Source organism: Pelodiscus sinensis, chromosome 2, assembly GCF_052426305.1.
Source record: "Pelodiscus sinensis isolate ZL-2025 chromosome 2, ASM5242630v1, whole genome shotgun sequence".
Classification (NCBI taxonomy): Eukaryota; Metazoa; Chordata; order Testudines; family Trionychidae; genus Pelodiscus; species Pelodiscus sinensis.
Genome location: NC_143053.1, coordinates 88,934,968 through 88,955,168, shown reverse-complemented (window position 1 = coordinate 88,955,168; position 20,201 = coordinate 88,934,968). Strand labels below are relative to the sequence as shown.

The following is a 20,201-nucleotide window of genomic DNA, read 5'->3' as shown; positions in this document are numbered from 1 at the left end:
TATTCTGTATCTTTTATTTTGACCTTGTGCATGTTATATAGTTTTTAAATAAACAGTCCTTTTAGAATTTGTTTTAGAAATTCAGCAGTTCTACATCATTTGTTTAAAACTGATGTTGCAGGAATTAATAATGTGGATTTTTATAACCTTTTATTTATACAGTGTATTTGACTAATTGTCCAGCCGGTATTTTATTATGATAGATTTAATGGGCTTAGTCTTTAATTGTGATAGAAGAAAGATCAGTGTAGCTGATGAGAGACATTGTAAAAGTTGCTTTAAGTTACCATGCAATCAGATAATTCAGTAGCAGTGGAGCTAGAAATACCCAGCCTCACTCTTGAGAGCCAGAATTGCTACAGTAGCTAGCAGTATCCCCAAATTCTTTGTTTGTTTGTCCTTTGAAAATTTTATCCAGATATGATATTCCTATGCACTTTCTTATTCTACATGTTTGTTCTTTGCATGTTTTTCCCCCTAATTAAATAGCAACTGTCTGTCCATCAATTGGCTCCTTTCTCCAGGGTGTCATGCAGATTTGAGGGAGAAGGTTGTGGCTTCACATATTGGTTTTGGGAAGATGCTCCATGTAAAGAGCAGCATAGACTAATGCTAAGAATGCAGAGATGCTATGGTTACATTTTAATTTTTTGCCAATTCTTAGAATGTCCAATACTAATCTTTTACCCACTGTAAAAATATGCAGTGAGAAGGAATAAAAATGTTCATCCCTGTCAGAATTCTGCAGTTTGCAAAGTCTGCTGAATATTTTAGAAATCTGCATTATAATACTTTGGCTCTGACTGAGCTATTAAAATAATTAAGAAAGTGAAAACCTTGCTATCCCTTTTATCAGGCTATTTTAAAACTTTCTAAACAACTATTGCACCATTCTAGTCTCCCATTTTAGAACGAGAATAAATGCAAGTCGCTTAACCTTTTCTTAATTCGATTTTTTGCAAAGGTTTATTTCTAAACAACAGAATCAGCTGCCTTGGGATTTCTATTGGCAATACGGTTGTCCTTTGATACGTTAAATTATAATTCCATTTGGCAGTGAGGGGGGTGTAACAGCGTTAAGAATGACCTTCAAACCATTCTAATACTACCTGTCAGAAAGCTCTCCTACAAGTAGGTCTGCAAAGGAGGTGTGGATTGCACTGTGGATCAATAGTACATCCAGTCTTCCAATCAAAATAGCTTTATGGTCGAAAAAGAGCAGCTACAGCTGAATCAGCATGTCAGCTGTGGTTGAAAGCAGCCAACCACAATTCAGTTTCAGCCGGCCAATGATAGCCTCTGGCTTGAAAAGTAAAAGAGCCAATCCGGATCAGTGTCTCATTTAGCCAATAATAAGAGTTGTCTTGCTGCGTTCCTGGTTGAGAGTACCGATCGTGTTCGGCTGGTCTCGCGAGGTCCTTTCAGTAAAAGGAACCCCGTAACCCACAAACGTGTGTGCGCGCAGATGAGGCACCTGCAGCAGCTCGGAAATCTGCACGCAGCACAGTTCCCAGAATAACCACAGTCCGGAGCAGAAACACTGGAGCGAGTGGCATGTGCCGAGAAGATCCCTCACCCCCCCCTTTTGGGGGGAGTCGCCTTTTGCTGATGTCCTTTAAATGGTACTTCTACCTTCAAGATAATTTTCGTTCTAACAGCCATGCACCTGACTTCTGATTGTATTTTCCTAGGTTGTTTGATTGAGGATTCGGATCTTGCATTTGTGTCTCCTACAGCCCCGTCTTTTGTTGCCTCTCCATCTTTGTAGCTCTGCCTGCAGAGGCACCAGAGAAAGTTGATTTGTAAAAAGCCTCAGTGAAGAGCGGTTGAACAATGGTGATGAAATTATTTGCCTTTTCTCTGTTAAGTGTGGTGTAGTTTTGTGCATGGGAAAGGTCTTAGCAGGGGCGGGGAACCTTCTTTGGCTCGTGGGCTGCTGACCAACAGAAGAACCAGTCGGGGGAGCTGCACACAAGTGAGAAACAAAAACAAACCCTTGCCTTCACTGATGTGTTCCCTCCACTGAGAAGGAGAAATATACTCTCCACGTTCCAGTGTGGGCTCCCCAATGCTGGGTGGGTGTGTGCTGAGATTCTCCACCCTGTCTTGAGGCTTTTTTTTCCTTAGTGCAATTCAAGTAATGTGAAGAATGGGAGAAAATGAAGTTTTAGCAAGTGACAGAAAAACAAAAGAGAATATTTAGTGTGCACTTGTGTGTGCATAGAGCTTATTGCTGTCTCCATATGGAACAGAATTGTGAAAGTTATGTTCATGCTCGTAACCTATCAGTATGTAGAAACAAATAGGCCTTTACAGATTATTTTATTGTGGCTGAGTGTTTTCTATCAACTAATGAGCAGTTGCTGTAGTTTGTGGGTTTTTTGCCTCTGCATTGCCTGTACTCCTCTAAAGCACATAGTAAAGATTGACCCACTGCTCCAAATGTATTCAGTGACACTGAAAAATGTAGTTCTTGACCCAGACTGTTGCCTATTTGCTGTATTGGAAAGATAATGTTTCTAAAAATTGATAACATTGACAAATCTATGTTTGAGAAGAGGTAACTTCATGATAGGGTGACTATACTTCCCAAAGAGAAAATGGGAAACCCATAACTGTTCACTAGGGGCCTCTGCCATTGCCCCCCCCCCCATGCTGTTGCTTATCTCTGGAACCGTGCCCTGCTCCTCCATGACAAGGCTGTTTTTTGGCTGCAGGAGCCTTGTGGGGGGCTTGTCTCTCTGCTTGCCACTTCGCACTGCACCTGTTTTTTGACCAATGGGCATTTTTACCATTTCGCTTTTGCCAGCTGACCAAGAGTAGGGATGTAAAATCCCATTTAATCAGTTAAAGGTGGCATGGGCGCTCCAGTCCTGTAGGGGTGAGGTGTCGCCCTTCCCCTGTCTCTTAACACTGTAGTGTTTCCTCCCCATCCCCTGGGGGCGCCCCATGCTTCCTGCAGACAGAGAGCAGCCCTGGCCTGCAGAGTGCCAAGGCTCTGGATGACTGGAGCAACCCCTGCCCTTAGTGGTGTCCCCATGGGAGAGCCGCTTCAGCCACCATCAGTTAAAGATTAGCAGGAACCATCACCACTGATTAAGGGTGATGCTTACTGGTTAACCTTTCACGTCCCTACTTTGGAGCAGCTCTGTGGGACAGGAAATGTGTGTTACTGAGGCAGAGATATTAAGTGACAGTTTGCCTGAGATCACTTGGGAAGCTGGTGGTAGAGCCAGGTGCTGTGGCTCCAAGTTCTCTATTGATTTAGCCACGAACACTATTCTTCTTCTACTATTACATTGGTTCTGAAGATTGGGGGAAAGGGAGATGTGGTTGGAGTAGCCTGACCTTGTAATAAAGCCAAGGAAATCTGAAAATCCATCCTGGTCAATAATCTGTTTCCTTTGGCTGGGAAAACAGCTTTGCCTTTGTGATACTTGTTTTTAGTTACAGGACTCCAAGGCTTTCAGATAATGGTAATAATGTAATAGGAATTGGGATGTGACTTTTCATCTTGAAGTGAGCTGCACTTGATTAATACATGGAATACCGGGCTTATAAATATCTTTATATTTTTTCTGCAGGGATTCTGTACTGATGTGGAGCTCATTCAAACCTCTGAGTGGACCCTACCATTTCCTGGTGTATGAAAGAGAGTACTTTGCCTTCGGAGAATAACTTCCATAGGATGACATGGCAATGATGAGATCTGAGTTGGGCATTATGAAGATTCTTCACTTGAAGAAGAGAGGCTGTTTTCTGCTGACGCTTTTATGTCTGGTCATCTTTGTGCTAATCTTTTGTGAATTCATCATTTATTATGTGGTGATATTTCAATGTCATTGGCCAGAAGTTAAAATAGAAGCTCATAGGGGCGACACACAGGCTTCAGCTTCTGTCTTGAAAGCCATGTTTTTATCTGATACCCACCTGCTTGGTGAAATCAAAGGGCATTGGCTAGACAAATTAAGAAGGTAATAACCAAATTTAGGGAACATGCTGTAACCAATCTTTTAAAACTTTTATCAGCAACCATGTATAAGCAGTAGTAAATGTAGTGGCATTTATAGCAAGTAGCCACTCTGGCTTCTAATTTGCTTGTCTGAATTTTGGGTGAAAAGAATAATGGAGGATTAGGTAATTAGAGTGTTTTATCAATTCAGTGTCTGACAGACCTGAGTAGCTAGTGTTGCTGTTATAGTTTGCTATCGTAAGCTTCTGAGTGCATTGTCTGGCTCAGAGAATCCTTTCCAGTTTATAATAATAATAATACTTATACACACAGTGCTTTACAAAAATGAGCTAGTTAATTTCCACAACACCCCTGTTAGTCAGTAATAGCATCCCATTTACAGGGGTGGGTGACCTGATAGGAACTTGCCCATTGTCAGACAGTGAATCAGGGCCAAGACTAAAATCAGTCTCTCCCAATCACATGCCTAATTCATTAACCCACATTGCTTCCCTTTGGTAATCCACAGAGAAGCAGAACTTTGAAGGAAAATGTCCATTTTTCCTGGCAGGAGCTATGCAGCCGAGTGGTATCAAACTCAATCTCTACTGAACATTCTTTTATCTTTTAATAACCAGAAGTGTAATTAAATAGCTGAGAAGAGTGAGGCCACTCCCTAGTAAGACTGAGGTGAGTGAGGTAGGAGTCCCCCTTGCTCAACCCTCATGAGAAAAACAGCAAATGCTTTTAGATGTTAGTGCCCTTTCCAATGTGACTTTGCATTGTCCAATTAGACGAACTAATAAAGACTTCAGCATTGGAAAATTTCATGTGACATTGAGAGAGCCTATAAAATTTTCAGTTATGCTCTCAAACTAGAGAGCAAGCTATTGCAGACTAACAACTGCCCAATACAGGTAGTTACTATAAATCAGTATAGGACAGGAATCACATGATGTAGTAGAAGTCTAAAATATTTTCTGCCAAATTCAGTGGTGTTACAATATGGTTTATTCTGTATCCAAGCAGAAATCTTATTTAGATCACTACAAGATGAAATCTACTAAAGGAAGACTCATCTCTATGGGACTAAAATATGGCTTGGTTTGGCATAGCAAATTTCCAACATAAGAATGGCCATACTGGTGCTGGCTGAAGTTTTGCTGGGGGGTAGTGCAGGGAGTTAGCTTGTGAGCTGGTTTTAAAACCTGTCTTAAATCCAACTGGGTTTCAGAGTAGCTCTTTCAGCCTTTGAGAGTCTGCTTCACCATCCTGTCAGGCAAATGCGTTGTTTAATCAGAGTAAAGGATCAGGCAATTAAGAGAGTCTTTTGAAACTGTTTCTTGTTTCATAGGGAATGGCAAATGGAGAGAGCCTTCCAAACTGCCTTGTTGTTACTGGAGCCAGATATTGTTTTCATCCTAGGAGACATCTTTGATGAAGGGAAGTGGAGCTCCTCCCAGGTAAAAAGATCCACTGCTCCTGGCTTTTAGTGTCAAACTACTGAACTATTTTAAAACAAATGGGGTGCGTCTAGACTGGCAAGATTTTGCGCAAAAGCACTTGCTTTTGCGCAAAATCTTGCCGCCTGTCTACACTGGCCGTGAGTATTTGTGCAAGAACACTGACTTTGTACTGTACAAAATCAGTGGTTCTTGCGCAAATACTCTGACACTCCCGCTCAGGGATAAGCCCTTTTGTGCAAGTATTCTTGCGCAAGAGGGCCAGTGTAGACAGCCACGTTAATTTCTTGTGCAAGAAAGCCCGATGGCTAAAATGGCTATCTGCGCTTTCTTGCGCAAGAGAGCGTCTACACTGGCACGGATGCTTTTGCGAAAAAGCAAATCTTTTGCGCAAAGGCACATGCCAGTATAGACGCTGTCTTGCACAAATACTTTTAATGGAAAAGTTTTTCCGTTAAAAGTATTTGTGCAAAATCATGCCCATCTAGACTCAGCCATGGGGTTTTTTGGAAATAAATGGCATGCAGAGCAAGTCAGGCTTCACAATTTATGTATTGCAGCTTTGTAGGCCTTGACTCTCTAGGGTAGTATGACAGTCACTGCAGAGCAGGCGTGGGCACAAATAAAATCCTGCATTAGGCATAGTCTTCTGTGTTGAATTGGTCTCCAGCATCCTAGACACCTGTTCTCTTACACTTGAGTGTAAGGTTAAGAGGAGGCAGGATATGCACCAAGAATGTGCCTGTCTGAGGAGGTGAGTTAAATGTGATCATCTTCATGCTTATGAGATACTTAACCCCATTTTCACAGCCTTGGAAGGTTTCTCTTGCTTCTATAAGTGGGGCTTCCTAACTATAACTTGTGGAAAAGAGGAAACATATATAAATGTTTGTGGCCATCACTTTGACACAAATGTTGACAGGCTATTAGCATGAGTGGTCAGCAATTCAGAGTTTTAAAGTAAAAGCATTATTGGCCACCTTAAATCCCCAAAAATATGTATTGCCCAGAGTGCATTAAAGATCTTGGCAAATGAATTTTGCAAATAAAAACAAGGGAAGTAGACAGGCCAGTGCATTACTGGATATTGGTGATTGGGGCTGTGACCTTCCTGATAGCTGGTCAAAAAATTCTGTGTGTGTCCTGTATTCTAAAGTCAGTTCATAATTGTTGTTGCAATATTAATGACACAAAAACAGCCATTAAATATTGTTGATATTCTGTTCTTAGAGAATATACAATAGTTGCTGTTCTTGTCTTGGCAATAGTAGTTTGCAAGAGGTTGACTAAACAGATGTTTGTTGATTTTCTGTGGACTTGACTTTTCCTCTAGCTTTTCTCTTCTCCCAATCCAAACATATAGAACACAAAAGTCTCAAAGTACCAGCCTACAGCTCAGTCCTTTCACAGTTCTTTTCAATATCAGCAGTTTTTATAATTTTCCTGCAGGCCTGGGAAGATGATGTCAGGCGGTTTCAGAAAATGTTCCGACATCCAGTTCGCACTGAGCTAATGGTCGTCGTTGGCAACCATGACATTGGCTTTCACTATGAGTAAGTATTTCAGTAAAACTCAGTACAGTGTCAGGGTGTAAACAGTTACTCAGTAGTGCCAGCCTCACGAGAGCAAATATCAGATTGGCCTCAGAATCAAATCTTGGCATGTAGTTTGTCTTTTGACTTAAATGCCTCTGTAGTCCTCTGCCAATGTGTGTGAAAGGAAGAGGGAAGAGTCAAGCTTAAATACACACTCCTCTCACATCTTTCTCTGTGTCCTGCTGTCCAAGGACCTCCCTTTCCGCTACTAATGAGAGCGCCATACATAAAAAGTAGGGCTTGGTGCTCAGTGGCAGATTAGTTCTCTCCATCCCAGTGGCTCTCTCATGAGCTCTGCCTGCATGACTAGTCCTGAAAGTTGAGGGAAAGGAATGACTGTTTGGATCTTTGAGAGAATACCTCCTGCAGGTGCCACAAATGCACAGGATTTGGCAGTACTGAGTAATTTTTGGCTTCCTATTATCCAGTCTTTAAGCATCAGTTAAGATAGGATGGGTTGTATTTTTAGAACCAGATCTTGGATGTAGCTTGTGTGAACAGTGAGAATTAGAAGGGTCCTGTAGAGGTGTCTTCATGGTCAAGCTTCTGTTCTAACTCGTGTTGTGCTGTGGTGACTCAAATATGCAATCAAGGTAGTAGGGCTATTCTGCCCCATTCCCTACTTTCTCAGCATCACAGGGTGATTTGCATCTGTTGTGTGTCACATTATGCTTCTATTGAATCTGAGTTTTAAAGTCTAATCTGGATCAGTCACCTGTCTGGGCATTGCCTTTTAAATCTGTAGCAGAATTGTATAAAATTATATATTTTCTGAACATCATACTATATTTGTTTTTTCAACACAGAATGACCACTTATAAGTTAAAACGATTTGCAAAAGTTTTCAACTTCACTTCAGGAACATTAATAACCCGGAAAGGAGTAAAGTGAGTATAATTTTTGCCAACATTTTGAGCTTTTTCTTTGTTTAAACTTTTATTTTCCTGAAACCATTCTTGGATTCTTCTTATGGATATTTAAGCATACAACATTGTTCACTCACAAGAAACTTATTTATAAATACCATGAAGGGAGCTTTTATGAACAAGATGACTGAACAGCTTTCCAGTGGAAAAACATTCAAATGACTTTAATAGCAGGCATATGTGCTCAGGAGCACAAGAACAGATTTGTTAGGTTTGTGTTGTTTTGCTTCCAACCACTTTGGCAACCTATGGTCACCACATCTTAAATGAAGAAAGGAGTGAAACGGTCAACATTTTCAGTGTTAAAATTTAACATCAGTGGAATCTAGGGATGTTAACTATAATGTTTTTATATAAATGTGTAACCGCTTGAAATATTAGCAGTTACACGTTTACATGCAGGGGTGAGGAGGGAGTAAGTGAGAGCCAGTGCTTAAAAGCCGGCTCCTCACAAGCACTGGCTCCCGCTTGCCCTCCCTTTCCCGCTGCTGCCTCTGATACAGAGGCAGCAAGGGTGGGGGTGTGTATGTCTAGTCATTAGGATTAACTGATATGGCCAGGATTATTGGTTAATTGTTTAAATGACTGTACACTAACATCCCTAGTAGAATTTCCTTGCTGCTTCAGTGTCTAACATTCCTTCTGGTTTGTGAAGCATGATATAGCACCTGATTCTGCAACCATTATTCATGAGTTATCACAGCTACTCACCTTAGCAGAATTTGTCCCAGAATATGTCTGTGATCCTGTTGCCAAGCTTTTTATCAATTGCCTGACAACTTCTGATTGCCAAGTAAATATTTCTGTATTTGCTTAGCATGTCCTTTTGTCATAGGTTCATACGCATTGTAAGGAAGTGCAGTGAGAAAAGCACTAGGTCCACTGAAAGACATCTTATCAGGGTATTTTTGTCAGATAACAGTGAAGAGAAATACATTTTACTCATCTACAGTCTGATGTATATATTATCAAAATATAATAGTTCACAAGAATGTAGGAAATAAAGGCTACAAATGTATCAGTTAAAAATTTTAAACATTAAGTAAGTAAATATTCTAAGCAGGCCTAGAAGTGTTATCAACCAGGAAAGAAGGGGGGAGGGATAGCTCATTGGCCTGCTAAACCCAGGGTTGTGAGTTCAGTCCTTGAGAAGGCCATTTAGGGATCTGGGGCAAAATCTGTCAGGGATGGTACTTAGTCCTGCTGTGAAGGCAGGGGATTGGGCTTGATCTTTCCAAGGTCCCTTCCAGTTTTAGGAGATAGGCATCTCCATTTAAAAAGAAAACGTGCTTTGTGCAGGCTTATAAGAAAGTAGACCCCAGTTTAATACAACCTTGTGTTACTCAAGTCTGTAGCCCAAAATATACATTTCAGCTAGCATTTTAAAAATAGTCATTAAACAGGGAATATAATCCTCTCCTTCCTCCAGAGGATACTGGATATAGATACTTGTATACAAGTATCTATATAGTGAAAAAGATTCCCTGCAATTTAGTATCTTCTTTTTGCCAGCAACCTTTCCATGACAGACTGTAGCTCACTTCTGTATATAAGGACACCGTTCCTTCCTCCTGCATGCTGAGTTGTGAATATGCCCTTTCTCGGTGGGGTGAGCAGGCTGTTTTTCTGAATATAAAAATGACTATTTATGTGGGTCAGGTAAGAGCCTAGTTTCAAGAAATATTCATAAGAACGTAAGAACGGCCGTACTGGGTCAGACCAAAGGTCCATCTAGCCCAGTAGCCTGTCTGCTGACAGCGGCCAGCACCAGGTGACCCAGAGAGGGTGGACCGAAGACAATGATCAAGTGACTTGTCTCGTGCCATCCCTCTCCAGCCTCTGACAAACAGAGGCCAGGGACTCCCTTTCTATCCCCTGGCTAATAGCCTTTTATGGACCTAACTTCCATGAAATTATCTAGCTTCTCTTTAAACTCTGTTATAGTCCTAGCCTTCACAGCCTCCTCTGGCAAGGAGTGAAAAGCGACAACAAATGTAGAGTTAGGTAAAAGCTTCCCCATGCTGCTTTGATAGACCCCCTTGGTTAAGTGGGAGAGATTTATCTGGGGGGGGAGGGGGCGAGGGTGAGAAATCAGACTGAGGGCTTTTTTACACCATGCCAGAAGGATGTGCTTTAACTGCCCTGTGTATATGCTCCTTGCATGCTGTAAAGAGCACCTAATTCATATAGAATGTGAACTAGATTTTTTTTTTTTTAAAGCATGCCAGCAGGGGGATTGGGGTATAACATATTATAGTGCTTTACAAATCACACTCTGTTGGCACAGTGTGCTGTCACCCTGTAGACAAGATCCAGGTTCATTTGTGGCGTTCCTTGAGCAGAGGCTGCCAAATGCAGTTTAGCTTTGCTTTAGCATTGCTCATGAGGTGTTTGAGATACAATTGCCAATGAAGTTTCTTACCTTCAGATTTCAACGTTGTGGATTTCTGCACTGAAAAAGGATAAAATTTTAAACATTTGTAAGTTTTAAACAACACCCCACAAATTGTGAAGATATAAGATTAGTCACAGCATCTAATCTTTGCTGTGTAACCCAACCGACTAGTGTCTAACAATAAAACAGGTGATTGTGGTAGGAGGCAGTGTCAGTATTTGAGAGATGTCGTATGGCCCATGCACAGTTGTCATTTAATTCACTTTGAGCTTTGTATCTGACTTATGAACATGTTTGTATTTTTTTTAAGAAGGGTTTCCTCTCACCACTAGTGGCTGGAGATCTAACAAGTGTTCTTTTTCCCCACTCCCTTCTCCCTCAGTTTTGTCATGGTGAACAGTGTTGCTCTGGAAGGTGATGGGTGCACTGTCTGCAGCAGAGCAGAGGCAAAACTCATGAAGCTTTCTCATAAACTGAATTGCTCCCAACAGGTAAGAGTTTACTTCAAGTGATCTGTTCACTGTAACTGCAGAGTTGGCATTAGTTATGCTCAGGCTGGAAGTCAGAATCTTTTCTTTTGAAAAAATCTCCCGCTCTAGTTTCTGGTTTGTCAGCAAAAGCCTCCTTCCTCTCTTCATTCTCTCGCCTTGTTTCATTGATTTTTCTTATCTCCATAATCACTGTGGATTTCAGTGTGCATGTTGCTGACTACCGCTGTCTCTATCTTTCTGCTAACATCAAGTTATTGCCTCCTATAATCTTGTCCGGTCTGTTATCTCGCCAGAGTCTCTGTCAGCAAAGTCATAACCCTCTTCTTTGCCACAGCCAATATCATTTACACCGTCTCTGCTCTTGTAAAGAAGGCAAACAATCTGGAGACTTGCATTTTGTTCCTCACTTTGTCACATGAAATTATTTCATTTCCATTTCCAAAATTATTAATGTTTGCTCTCATTTGTAAAGTACTTTGGAATCTTTGTGCTATATAAGTGTTTTCTAGGGCTGTCAAGCAATTAAAAATTAATCATGATCAATCTCACTGTTAAACAGTAATAGAATACTATTTACTTTGAAAATGTAAAAAAAATCCAAAAATTTAAATATATTGATTTCAATTACAACATACTGTGCAAAGCACACAGTGCTCACTTACAAATTTGTAAATGTGTAGAATTATGTACAAAATCTCTGCATTCAAAAATAGAACAATGTAAAACTTTAGCTACTACAAACTCACTCAGTCCTATCTGTTGTTCATCCAATTTACTCAAACAAATTTGGTTACAATTTACAGGAATTAATACTTCCTGCTTTTTGATTAGTGTCACCTGAGCACGAGAACAGGCATTTGCACGGCACTATTGTAGCCAGCATCACAAGATATTTATGTGCTAAAGATTCATGTTTCCCTTCATGCTTCAACCACTATTCCAGGGGATGTGTGTCTATGCTGATGACAGGTTGTTCTTGATAATGATCCAGAGCAGAGCAGACCAACACACGTTTGTTTTCACCATTTGAGCCAGATGCCTCCATCAGAAGGTTGAATTTCTTTTTTGGTGGTTCAGTTTCTGCAGCATCAGAGTGTTGCTCTTTTAAGACTTCTGAAATCTTGTCCCTAGCAGATTTTGGATGGCACGTCAGAATTCTAAACTGAGTGGAAATTACATTTTACAGGTTGAACCTCTCTAATCTGGCACCCTTGGAACCTGACTGGTTCCGAACGAGAACATTTTTGGGATCATGGGAGGTCAATACTGTCTAGCAGCATTACTAACATTTCCACTGATTATTGGGCTGTAGAAGACATTTAGGGGTAAATTAGAGCTAAATAACAGCACAGAACACCGAGAACTAGGGCTGGTGGCTGTAAACAAACTTTATGGGACAGCGGGAAACTTGGAAAAATGGACATCAGGTTAACTAAAACTATTCCGGGTGATGGATGTTTCAGGATCAGAGAGTTTGACTAGAGTTTCAACTTGTACTCTGTGTGATTTCTACCTTCTTTGAGTTTTGTCAAATGTGCTGTGAAAGTGTACTTAACATATGTTCATTCTGAGTCATCAAGACTTGTATAACATTAAACATAGGGCAACATGCAAGTAAAATGGAACAGGCGACATACAATTCTTGCCCAAGGAGTTCAGTCACAAATTTAATTAATGCATTGTTTTTTAAAAAGCGTAATTATCATGGAAGCATGTCCTCTGGCATGGTGTCCAGAGCATGAATGGACATATGAATGTTTAGGATATCTGGCAGTAAATACTTCACAATGCCAGCTACAAAGGGGCTATACAAATGTCTGTGCTCACTGTCAGATGGCATTGTAAATAAGGAGGCAACATTATCTCACGTAAATGTAAATAGACTTGTTTGTTTTAGCCATTGGCTGAGCAAGAAGTTGGCCTGAGTGGACTAATAGGCACTGAAGTTTTATATTGTTTTCTTTGAGTGCATTCATGTAACACAAATCTATTTGTAAGATAAGTTTTCATGAGAGAGAGCACTTTTCAATTCACCTTCTATAGGTACCATAGTGCAATTTTGTTTTTTTATGGTTCAAATATTTATAAAAATAGAGTGAGCACTGTATACTTTGTATTCTGTGTTGTAACTGGAATCAATTTGAAAATGTAGGAAAAAATCCAAAATTAATTTCAATTGGTATTCATTAATTAGTTTTGAGTTAATTAATGCAGTACACTCGTGATTGACAGCCCTAGGCTATGTCTGCATTGCACTCTCTTGCTCAAGAACATGGGTAAGTGAGGCGCGGCAATTAATATCTCTGCCTCATTTGCATACTTAATGAGCCACCATTTTTGCGCAAGAAGGAGCAGTCTACAGTGCTCCTTCTTGTGGGAAAACCCCCTCTTGCACAAGAGCCGTTCTGCCTGAAAGCGGCAGAATCGCTTTTGCGCAAGAGGGGGTTTTAGCGCAAGTAGCAGTGGTACAGACTGCTCCTTCTTGAGCAAAATGGTGGCTCATTAAGTATGCAAATGAGGCATAGCAATATTCACCACTGTGCCTCATTTGCATATGTTCTTGCGCAAAAGAGCACAATGTAGATGTAGCCCTAGGCTATGTCTACACTGGCATGATTTTGCGCAAGAACTCTTTTGAGGAACAGTTCTTCTGCAAAAACTCTTCCAGAAGAGAGCGTCTACACTGGCATGTGCCTTTGCGCAAGAGCATCCTTGCCAGTGTAGATGCTCTCTTGCACAAGAAAGCTCCGATGGCCATTTTAACCACAGGGCTTTCTTGCATAAGAAATTCATGTTGCCTGTCTACACTGGCCTCTTGTGCAAGAAGAGTTGCGCAAGAGGGTTATTCCTGAGCGGGAGCATCATAGTTCTTGTGCAAGAAGCACTGATTTCATACATTAGAACGTCAGTGTTCTTGCGCAAGAACTCACGGCCAGTGTAGACATGCAGCAAGTTTTGGTGCAAAAGCGGTTGCTTTTGCGCAAGATCGCACCAATGTAGACACAGCCCGTGTTTTTTATATATGGTCAGGGCCCTTTTCTATCTACCTTCTCCATGTCATCTCCTAACCTGAGCTATCATGCTGCTTTACAAATGTATTTTTTTTTAAACACTCCTCCTAGTCTTGACTAAATTTAGTTGTGAATTCACCTTCATTTCCTTCAGCTGCCTCAATAAAATTTCTCAAGTGAAAAGAGTTTCAAATCACCCAATTTCCTCTTTCCTTTCTTAATGAAATCCTTTATTCCTGACAATGATTTTATTTTTATCCTATGTCTCCTGAATCTGCAGACTTTCATGTTGCCATTATCTGTCCAGCGCTGCCTCTGATGAATACACTAATTTGATTTCCAGCACTACTGAAATCTTCAAGCACGTTTTCATATCCTTGAGACTTCCTGCCTTCTCTAGAACCATTCCACTTTTCTGTGGTTCAGTACGTTCTGTAAAGTGGTGTTGCCACCTTCTGATATAAACAGACAGAGTGCAGTTCCATCCATGGCATCCTTAAAATTTCACTAATTCCTTGTTCATTACACTGCAGTTCTAACTTGGCAGTTTTGATTTTTAAAACATTTCATGAACTTGCCTTAGTTCATATATTACCATTCTCTCTCTCTCCCCCCCTTTTTTTAAATCCTTCTACTTTCTCACCACTGTGAGAGGTGCTCTGAATCATCTGCCATATGGAATAAACTTCCTACACAGCACCAGCTTTCTTCAAATTATCTCATCATACAACTTTTCCTCCTTACCTGTATCTCTTAATTTCCATCCTCTGATTTTACTCTAAGGCGTCATACAATTTACTTTCTCTAATAGACACTAAGTATTTTGTAATAACCCTTATACTAGTTTTTGAGGAAAATATATTGCATGGTCTTTAACTTCAGCATTTCTGTCCCTGGCCTCCAAGCAAGTAATGAATACAGAACAGGTGCTGCACAGACAAGAAGATTATTTGTCTTGCTTGACTTTTATTAGCAGGAACAGAATAGCTCCAACAAAAGGTGCCATGATGTGGAACAACTTCCAGCTTCAGAACCAATCCTTTTACAGGTGTGTTGGAGATTAGATGGGCAGGATTTCTCCATTTCAGCATATTTATCAACATTTTACAAAGGCTGTGTTAACTAACAACTGACTCTTGCTTTGAATCTCTGTTAGCATTATCCTCTCTACAGAAGAAGTGATGCTGAATGTAGAGGAGAAGATTCTGCTCTTCCAGAGGAAAAGAACATCCCATTTAAAGAAAAGTATGATGTACTTTCTAGAGAGGCTTCAAAAAAGGTTTGGTAATTTCACAACTTTATTGAAGTCATAGTACCTTTACCAGCTCTTCCTGAACTCATAAACTGTGTGTATAATAATGGGAAAAAGCAAATTGTAGTCGAGACAAGCTGAATACACAGCTCCTCCTGGTTAAGTGAGGCCTGTGGGAAACTACTGATAGATCTGCTGGACTTTGTTTGGTTCCATATGTGTGCATAAGTCCCGAGATGCTCAGGCTGCAGCATTTACCCATAGTGTAGCATTTTGTACTATATGTAAAGTTTTAGAGTATATGGCAGGATGGGCAAAGGGGCCTCTGTAGGCTGGATCTGGCCGGTAGCTGCCCTGCCATTCTCCATCCCCAGGCCAATTGAGACCTGGGGACCAGGGAGCATGCAGTCTTCTCCACCCAGACCCGCCAAGGGCATGTGGCAGCTAGAGACACATGACGGTGGTTTTAAAACAGCTGGAGTTTCTCTCTAGCTGCTGTGCAGCTTGGGCAGGGTGGGGGCAGAGGTGAGAGACGTTGAATGCTCTCCTTGCCCCCAGTCCTTGGATTGGGATGGGGGGAGCACGAGGTCTCCTCTCATTGTGGTGCCTAGAGGGAACCATGAGCAATAGTTGGTGATTCTCTCTCGGGGGTGGGATATCATGTGCTCCTCTACCTGTAGGGCCAATCAGGGTATGTGGGGGAGAGCATGACAAATCTCCTAGCCCTGCCCCTTCTGCCTGAGACCCTGCCCCTTCCAAAATTTATGATGTGCCCCCCCCATTTTAAAAATGATTGGTATCTGGGTAATCCAGTGTCAGTAGGACTAACAAAGTCAGTGCTATTGTCCAGCATACTGATAACATTTATAAATAGAACATTCCCAATAAATGAATTGGACAACAGAGATTTTTCATACAGCAGAAATATATGTGCTCAAGTTTGAGGGCTGATCCTCTCCAGATCAGTACTACTTCTCATTGAAAACCAAGGTTTTCTACTTATGGAGCTAGATATTAAGCAGTGTTCAAATTCCTAAGGAATTTACCTAGTATAGGTAAAAGTCAAATGGGGTGATTTTAATAACATATTATAGTAGTCGAAGACCATGAAAATTACACAAAATACTCTGCAAAAATAGTTACCCAAGCAAAAATATGGACGCGCTTGTTGGAAGCAACACTATGTATTAAACTTTGACATAAAACATAACTTCCAATTAACACTTTCATGTTTGTCATTTTGTACTGTTTTAAATATAGCTGTTATGGTGGTTTCATCCTCGTTTGATTCTGAGTGGCCATACCCACAGTGCATGCGAAGTGTTGCATAATGGGAAGATTCCAGAAATCAGTGTCCCATCATTTAGTTGGAGGAACAGAAACAACCCTAGTTTCATCATGGTAAATTTAAAGATTTTTATTTTTGTCAGGTAACTTTCATAAATATAAATCAACATGGCAATCAGCTATTTATTAAACTGCTGCTACCTGTCTTTTTTAAAAGGCAGAATACCCACCCTCCCTCAAAACCCAACATTTACTTTAAATACACTGCATCCACTTTATAAAGCACCTCATGGGAGCCACACAGGTTGTGTGATACAAAGAAGTGCTGTTAAAGATCTATTTTGTATATTTGTAAAAAGCATGTATCACAGAGTTTCTTATAAAGAGGGTGCAGGGTAAACTATATTGACTTGTAAAAAAAAAAACAAAAAAACAAACATCAGTACCATGCACTGAACAGTAGAAAGGCTAGTTTTGTTTGGCTGATTTATCCACTATGAAAATAAGACCATATCTATCTCAGATTTCTACATGGCTTTCTTGCCTTTTAGACTCACCCATTAACCACTTGAGAGGCAATGTTCTTGTGTATCTTTGTGATAATCTGCCTGATTAGTTTTAATTCACATTTTCCAATTTCATGTAGAATATTGGGTAAAGTCCATCAGTTCCAATGTACAGTATCTTCATCATGTACCACTTAGAAAAAACAACTAGTCTCTGTAATAGTCCATTTCTGAAAAGTTCTGTTTTTAAATAGATCTACAACTTGGTTTGTTTTCTTTCAGCATCTTGTGGCATGGGGCCAAGAACCTCAAATCTCATTGCTCTTTGGTTTACACTCCTTAGTCCATAGACAAGTCCAAGTCTTTCCTCACTCTGTATTTTATTTAACTGGTGGCATGTTTCTTTTGCTAAGTAACCCTGCTTTTACCGGCTGCTACCTAGCCAGTCAAGTGCTTTTGCCTCTCTTTTCCAAAAGTGGCTGCTATCAAACCATTCACGTTACCTCTGCAGCATGTTTAGTCTCTAGTTCTCTAGGGTATGGACTGACTGCATAGCAGAGGCCTTGGTGCTACATTAGTCCAGGTTCTGCAACCCAATATAGAACTCAGCTCTTTTTGATGCAGAATCACTAAATCTATACCCAACCTCTTAGCAGCAGTATTGATGGTCTTTTTTTTCCCTCCTCTCCAGGGCAGCATAACACCAATCAACTTCTCCCTCTACAAATGTTTCCTTCCTCTTGAGAGCACAGTTTTTACTATATACTGTATAGCAGGGCCTCTACTTGTGGTACTGATACTAGCTCATCTTCTACTCAACCCACCTTTTTATTTTGCTCAGTACTTAATCAGGAAGCATAAAGCAGTATGAAGAGCCAGACATCTGCATTCAGTTACTGAAATACCAAAGCTGAGAACAGTCAAACATCAGACTATATTCATGCCAGCAAATGACCTAAGTGGATTGTTAATCCAAAGGCAGGTCGCATTTACACATACCATAGAAATCCTACACAGTTGATATGACTACTACAGGATAAATAATTAACTGAAATGAACTGTTTTCATGCTGTACAAAAATACAGTATTCTACAATCAAATGAGTCCATTTCCTTGCTATAATTTTTGTATCAAATATGTATACTAAATGTTTGTAACTGTACATTATGTAAATCCTACAGCCTCAGCACTTGCCTGCACTAGTGTGTCCTACCCGGGAGGAGGTATAGTCGTCCAAGCTGGAACCATCCTTCTGTTTTATTGCTACATACCCTTCTAGCATGATACTTCTGTTTCTCAATGGCAGCAGGGGATATACATCAGTGGATTTCCTTAGCATTATTTCTAAGCTGTCACACACAAAAAAACTCTTGTTTGGGATAAATCCCCTGTCTTTCCACCCCTCCAGGATCTATGCCAAAACACTTAAGACCTTCTAAAAATTTGGGGTGGAACCTCTCAAGCTCTTTTTACATAAGATGTGCTATGGTAATCTTAAACAGGGCCGTATAGGTCCGTGTGGAGAGGTTTTCCCCAGCAAAGGAGGTCAGATACTGTTGCAGTAACATGTTCCCGTTTCTTCATGCTGGAGCCACCTTGGGGATCCAGGTGCACATTATGCCCCTGTAGAAATTTCAAAAGAATGTTAACAAAACTTGATGATAATATTAATGCAGAGCCAGCTTCAAACTGTAATGTGTACTTTAATGGAGTTTGGGGATTGCTTCTTAGGGGAAAGCTGTAGCAGCAGAGCTCCATTGGAGCCACAGCAATCCTCAGAGCTGGCGTAGATTGCAAAAATCTAGAAGCCAAAATCCCTACTGCTTTGTGTGGACAGGAAGAGACGAATGCTATTACAAGAAGAACCATAAGGAAATTCCACAGCAGGAACCAGTTTTTCTTTTAATGTTCCTGCAGAGGCTGGGTTTTTTAGCCTCTAGGGTTGGTTTATTTTGCCTTTATTATTCATTGTGGCTGCGTCTAGACTGGCATGATTTAGCGCAAATACTTTTAACGGAAAAACTTTTCCGTTAAAAGTATTTGCGCAAAATAGCGTCTGGACTGGCATGGATACATTTGTGCAAAAGCATCCATGCCCAGTATAGACGCGCTTTTGCGCAAGAAAGCTCCGATGGCCATTTTAGCCATCAGGCTTTCTTGTGCAAGAAATTAAGGTGCCTGTCTATACTGGCCCTCTTGCACAAGAGGGCTTATCCCTGAGCGGGAGCATCAAAGTATTTGCACAAGAAGCACTGAATTCGTACATTAGAACAGCAGTGCAAATTCAAGCAGCCAGTGTAGACAGGCAGCAGTTTTGCGCAAAAGCAGCCACTTTTGCACAATCTTGCCAGTTTAGATGCAGCCTCTCACTTTAAAAGAAAGTTTGCTTGTTTCTAAAAATAAAATTGGAAGGGGAAGTATGAGACTCTGTGCATATATGGCAGTGGTAGATTTTGGGACATATCTATAATTAGCTAACCCCTGCCTTTCACTGTCTAGGAAATACATAACTGAATTGCAAAAGTAGAAATATCAAGACTACATTCTAGTAGCAATTTCACTGGGAAGGATAATCTTATAAAGATACTGTGCTCTCTAAAATTATCCTATTTAAAAAACTACTAAATTTCTCTAATTTAAGTAAAAGAGGCCTGGGTTTGTGTTACTGATAAATGCCCGTATTATAAAAATCTGATTCATAGCGTGTTCCTGAAAACAATTTAAAACTTAATTTGTCCCTAAAATTTAAAAGAAAGGATGGAGATAGTCCAAGGAGTGATTAAACAATCTATGAAGTAATGTAGGCTAACACTTCTCTAGGTTTCTGTTATTGCAACTGTAATTTTAGACATTTGTACAGGTTATCTTGGACACAGGAAAAGTATATACTCACAGACATAAAACACCTATGTATAAAATATAAAGCAGAGTTATAGTTACTAAAAAGGACATGCCTTATTGCTACAGCAATTCTTGCTTTTTATATAATGTACTGTACCACACCTTGTTTTGAGAATGTCATTGCATAAATTATTCAAGTTTGAGAAATATTCACACAGTTTGATTCTACAATATTTAAAATAAAACAAATTTCTAATGTCTCTTTATTAAAAGAGAAATAAAAATGTCATCTTGTAATTCTCTTAGGCCAGACACAAGGGTTTATATCTCCTCCTCCCTCCCTCCCCCCCTGCTATTTACTTGCACAATGAAAGCTGCTGTTGGTACAAAGATTGACAAGCTCTATATAATGGTGCTTTACACATTCACAATCGACCTGTGCAATTGTGACCTACTATGAATGACCAAAGAATTACTAAACA

General features: G+C 40.3%; 1 protein-coding gene across 3 annotated transcripts; it reads left to right on the top strand.

Annotated features, from left to right (window-relative positions):
* The first annotated feature begins 128 nt into the window (after positions 1-128).
* MPPE1 (metallophosphoesterase 1) lies at positions 129-20,021 on the top strand. 3 transcript variants are annotated; one of them, XM_006117485.5, is made up of 10 exons: positions 129-1,622; positions 3,585-3,974; positions 5,307-5,415; positions 6,865-6,968; positions 7,817-7,897; positions 10,714-10,822; positions 14,807-14,881; positions 14,990-15,112; positions 16,346-16,486; positions 17,570-20,021. In XM_006117485.5, the coding sequence occupies exons 2-10, from the start codon at positions 3,694-3,696 to the stop codon at positions 17,747-17,749; spliced, it is 1,203 nt and encodes a 400-aa protein (XP_006117547.2). In that variant the 5' UTR covers positions 129-1,622; positions 3,585-3,693; the 3' UTR covers positions 17,750-20,021. The 3 variants fall into 3 exon arrangements, with proteins under 3 accessions (XP_006117547.2, XP_006117548.2, XP_075777111.1); XM_075920996.2 differs by lacking the exon at positions 129-1,622 and adding an exon at positions 1,639-1,836; XM_006117486.5 differs by lacking the exon at positions 14,807-14,881.
* The last annotated feature ends 180 nt before the right edge of the window (positions 20,022-20,201 follow it).

What these genes read in the sequence shown, in the direction of transcription:
- MPPE1 (XM_006117485.5), top strand. Translation starts at nt 3,694, where the DNA reads ATGGCAATGATGAGATCTGAGTTGGGCATTATGAAGATTCTTCACTTG. An exon ending in GACATTGGCTTTCACTATGA is followed by an intron (nt 6,969 to 7,816) that starts GTAAGTATTTCA and finishes TTTTCAACACAG; the next exon opens with AATGACCACTTATAAGTTAA. An exon ending in CAGAACCAATCCTTTTACAG is followed by an intron (nt 14,882 to 14,989) that starts GTGTGTTGGAGA and finishes AATCTCTGTTAG; the next exon opens with CATTATCCTCTCTACAGAAG.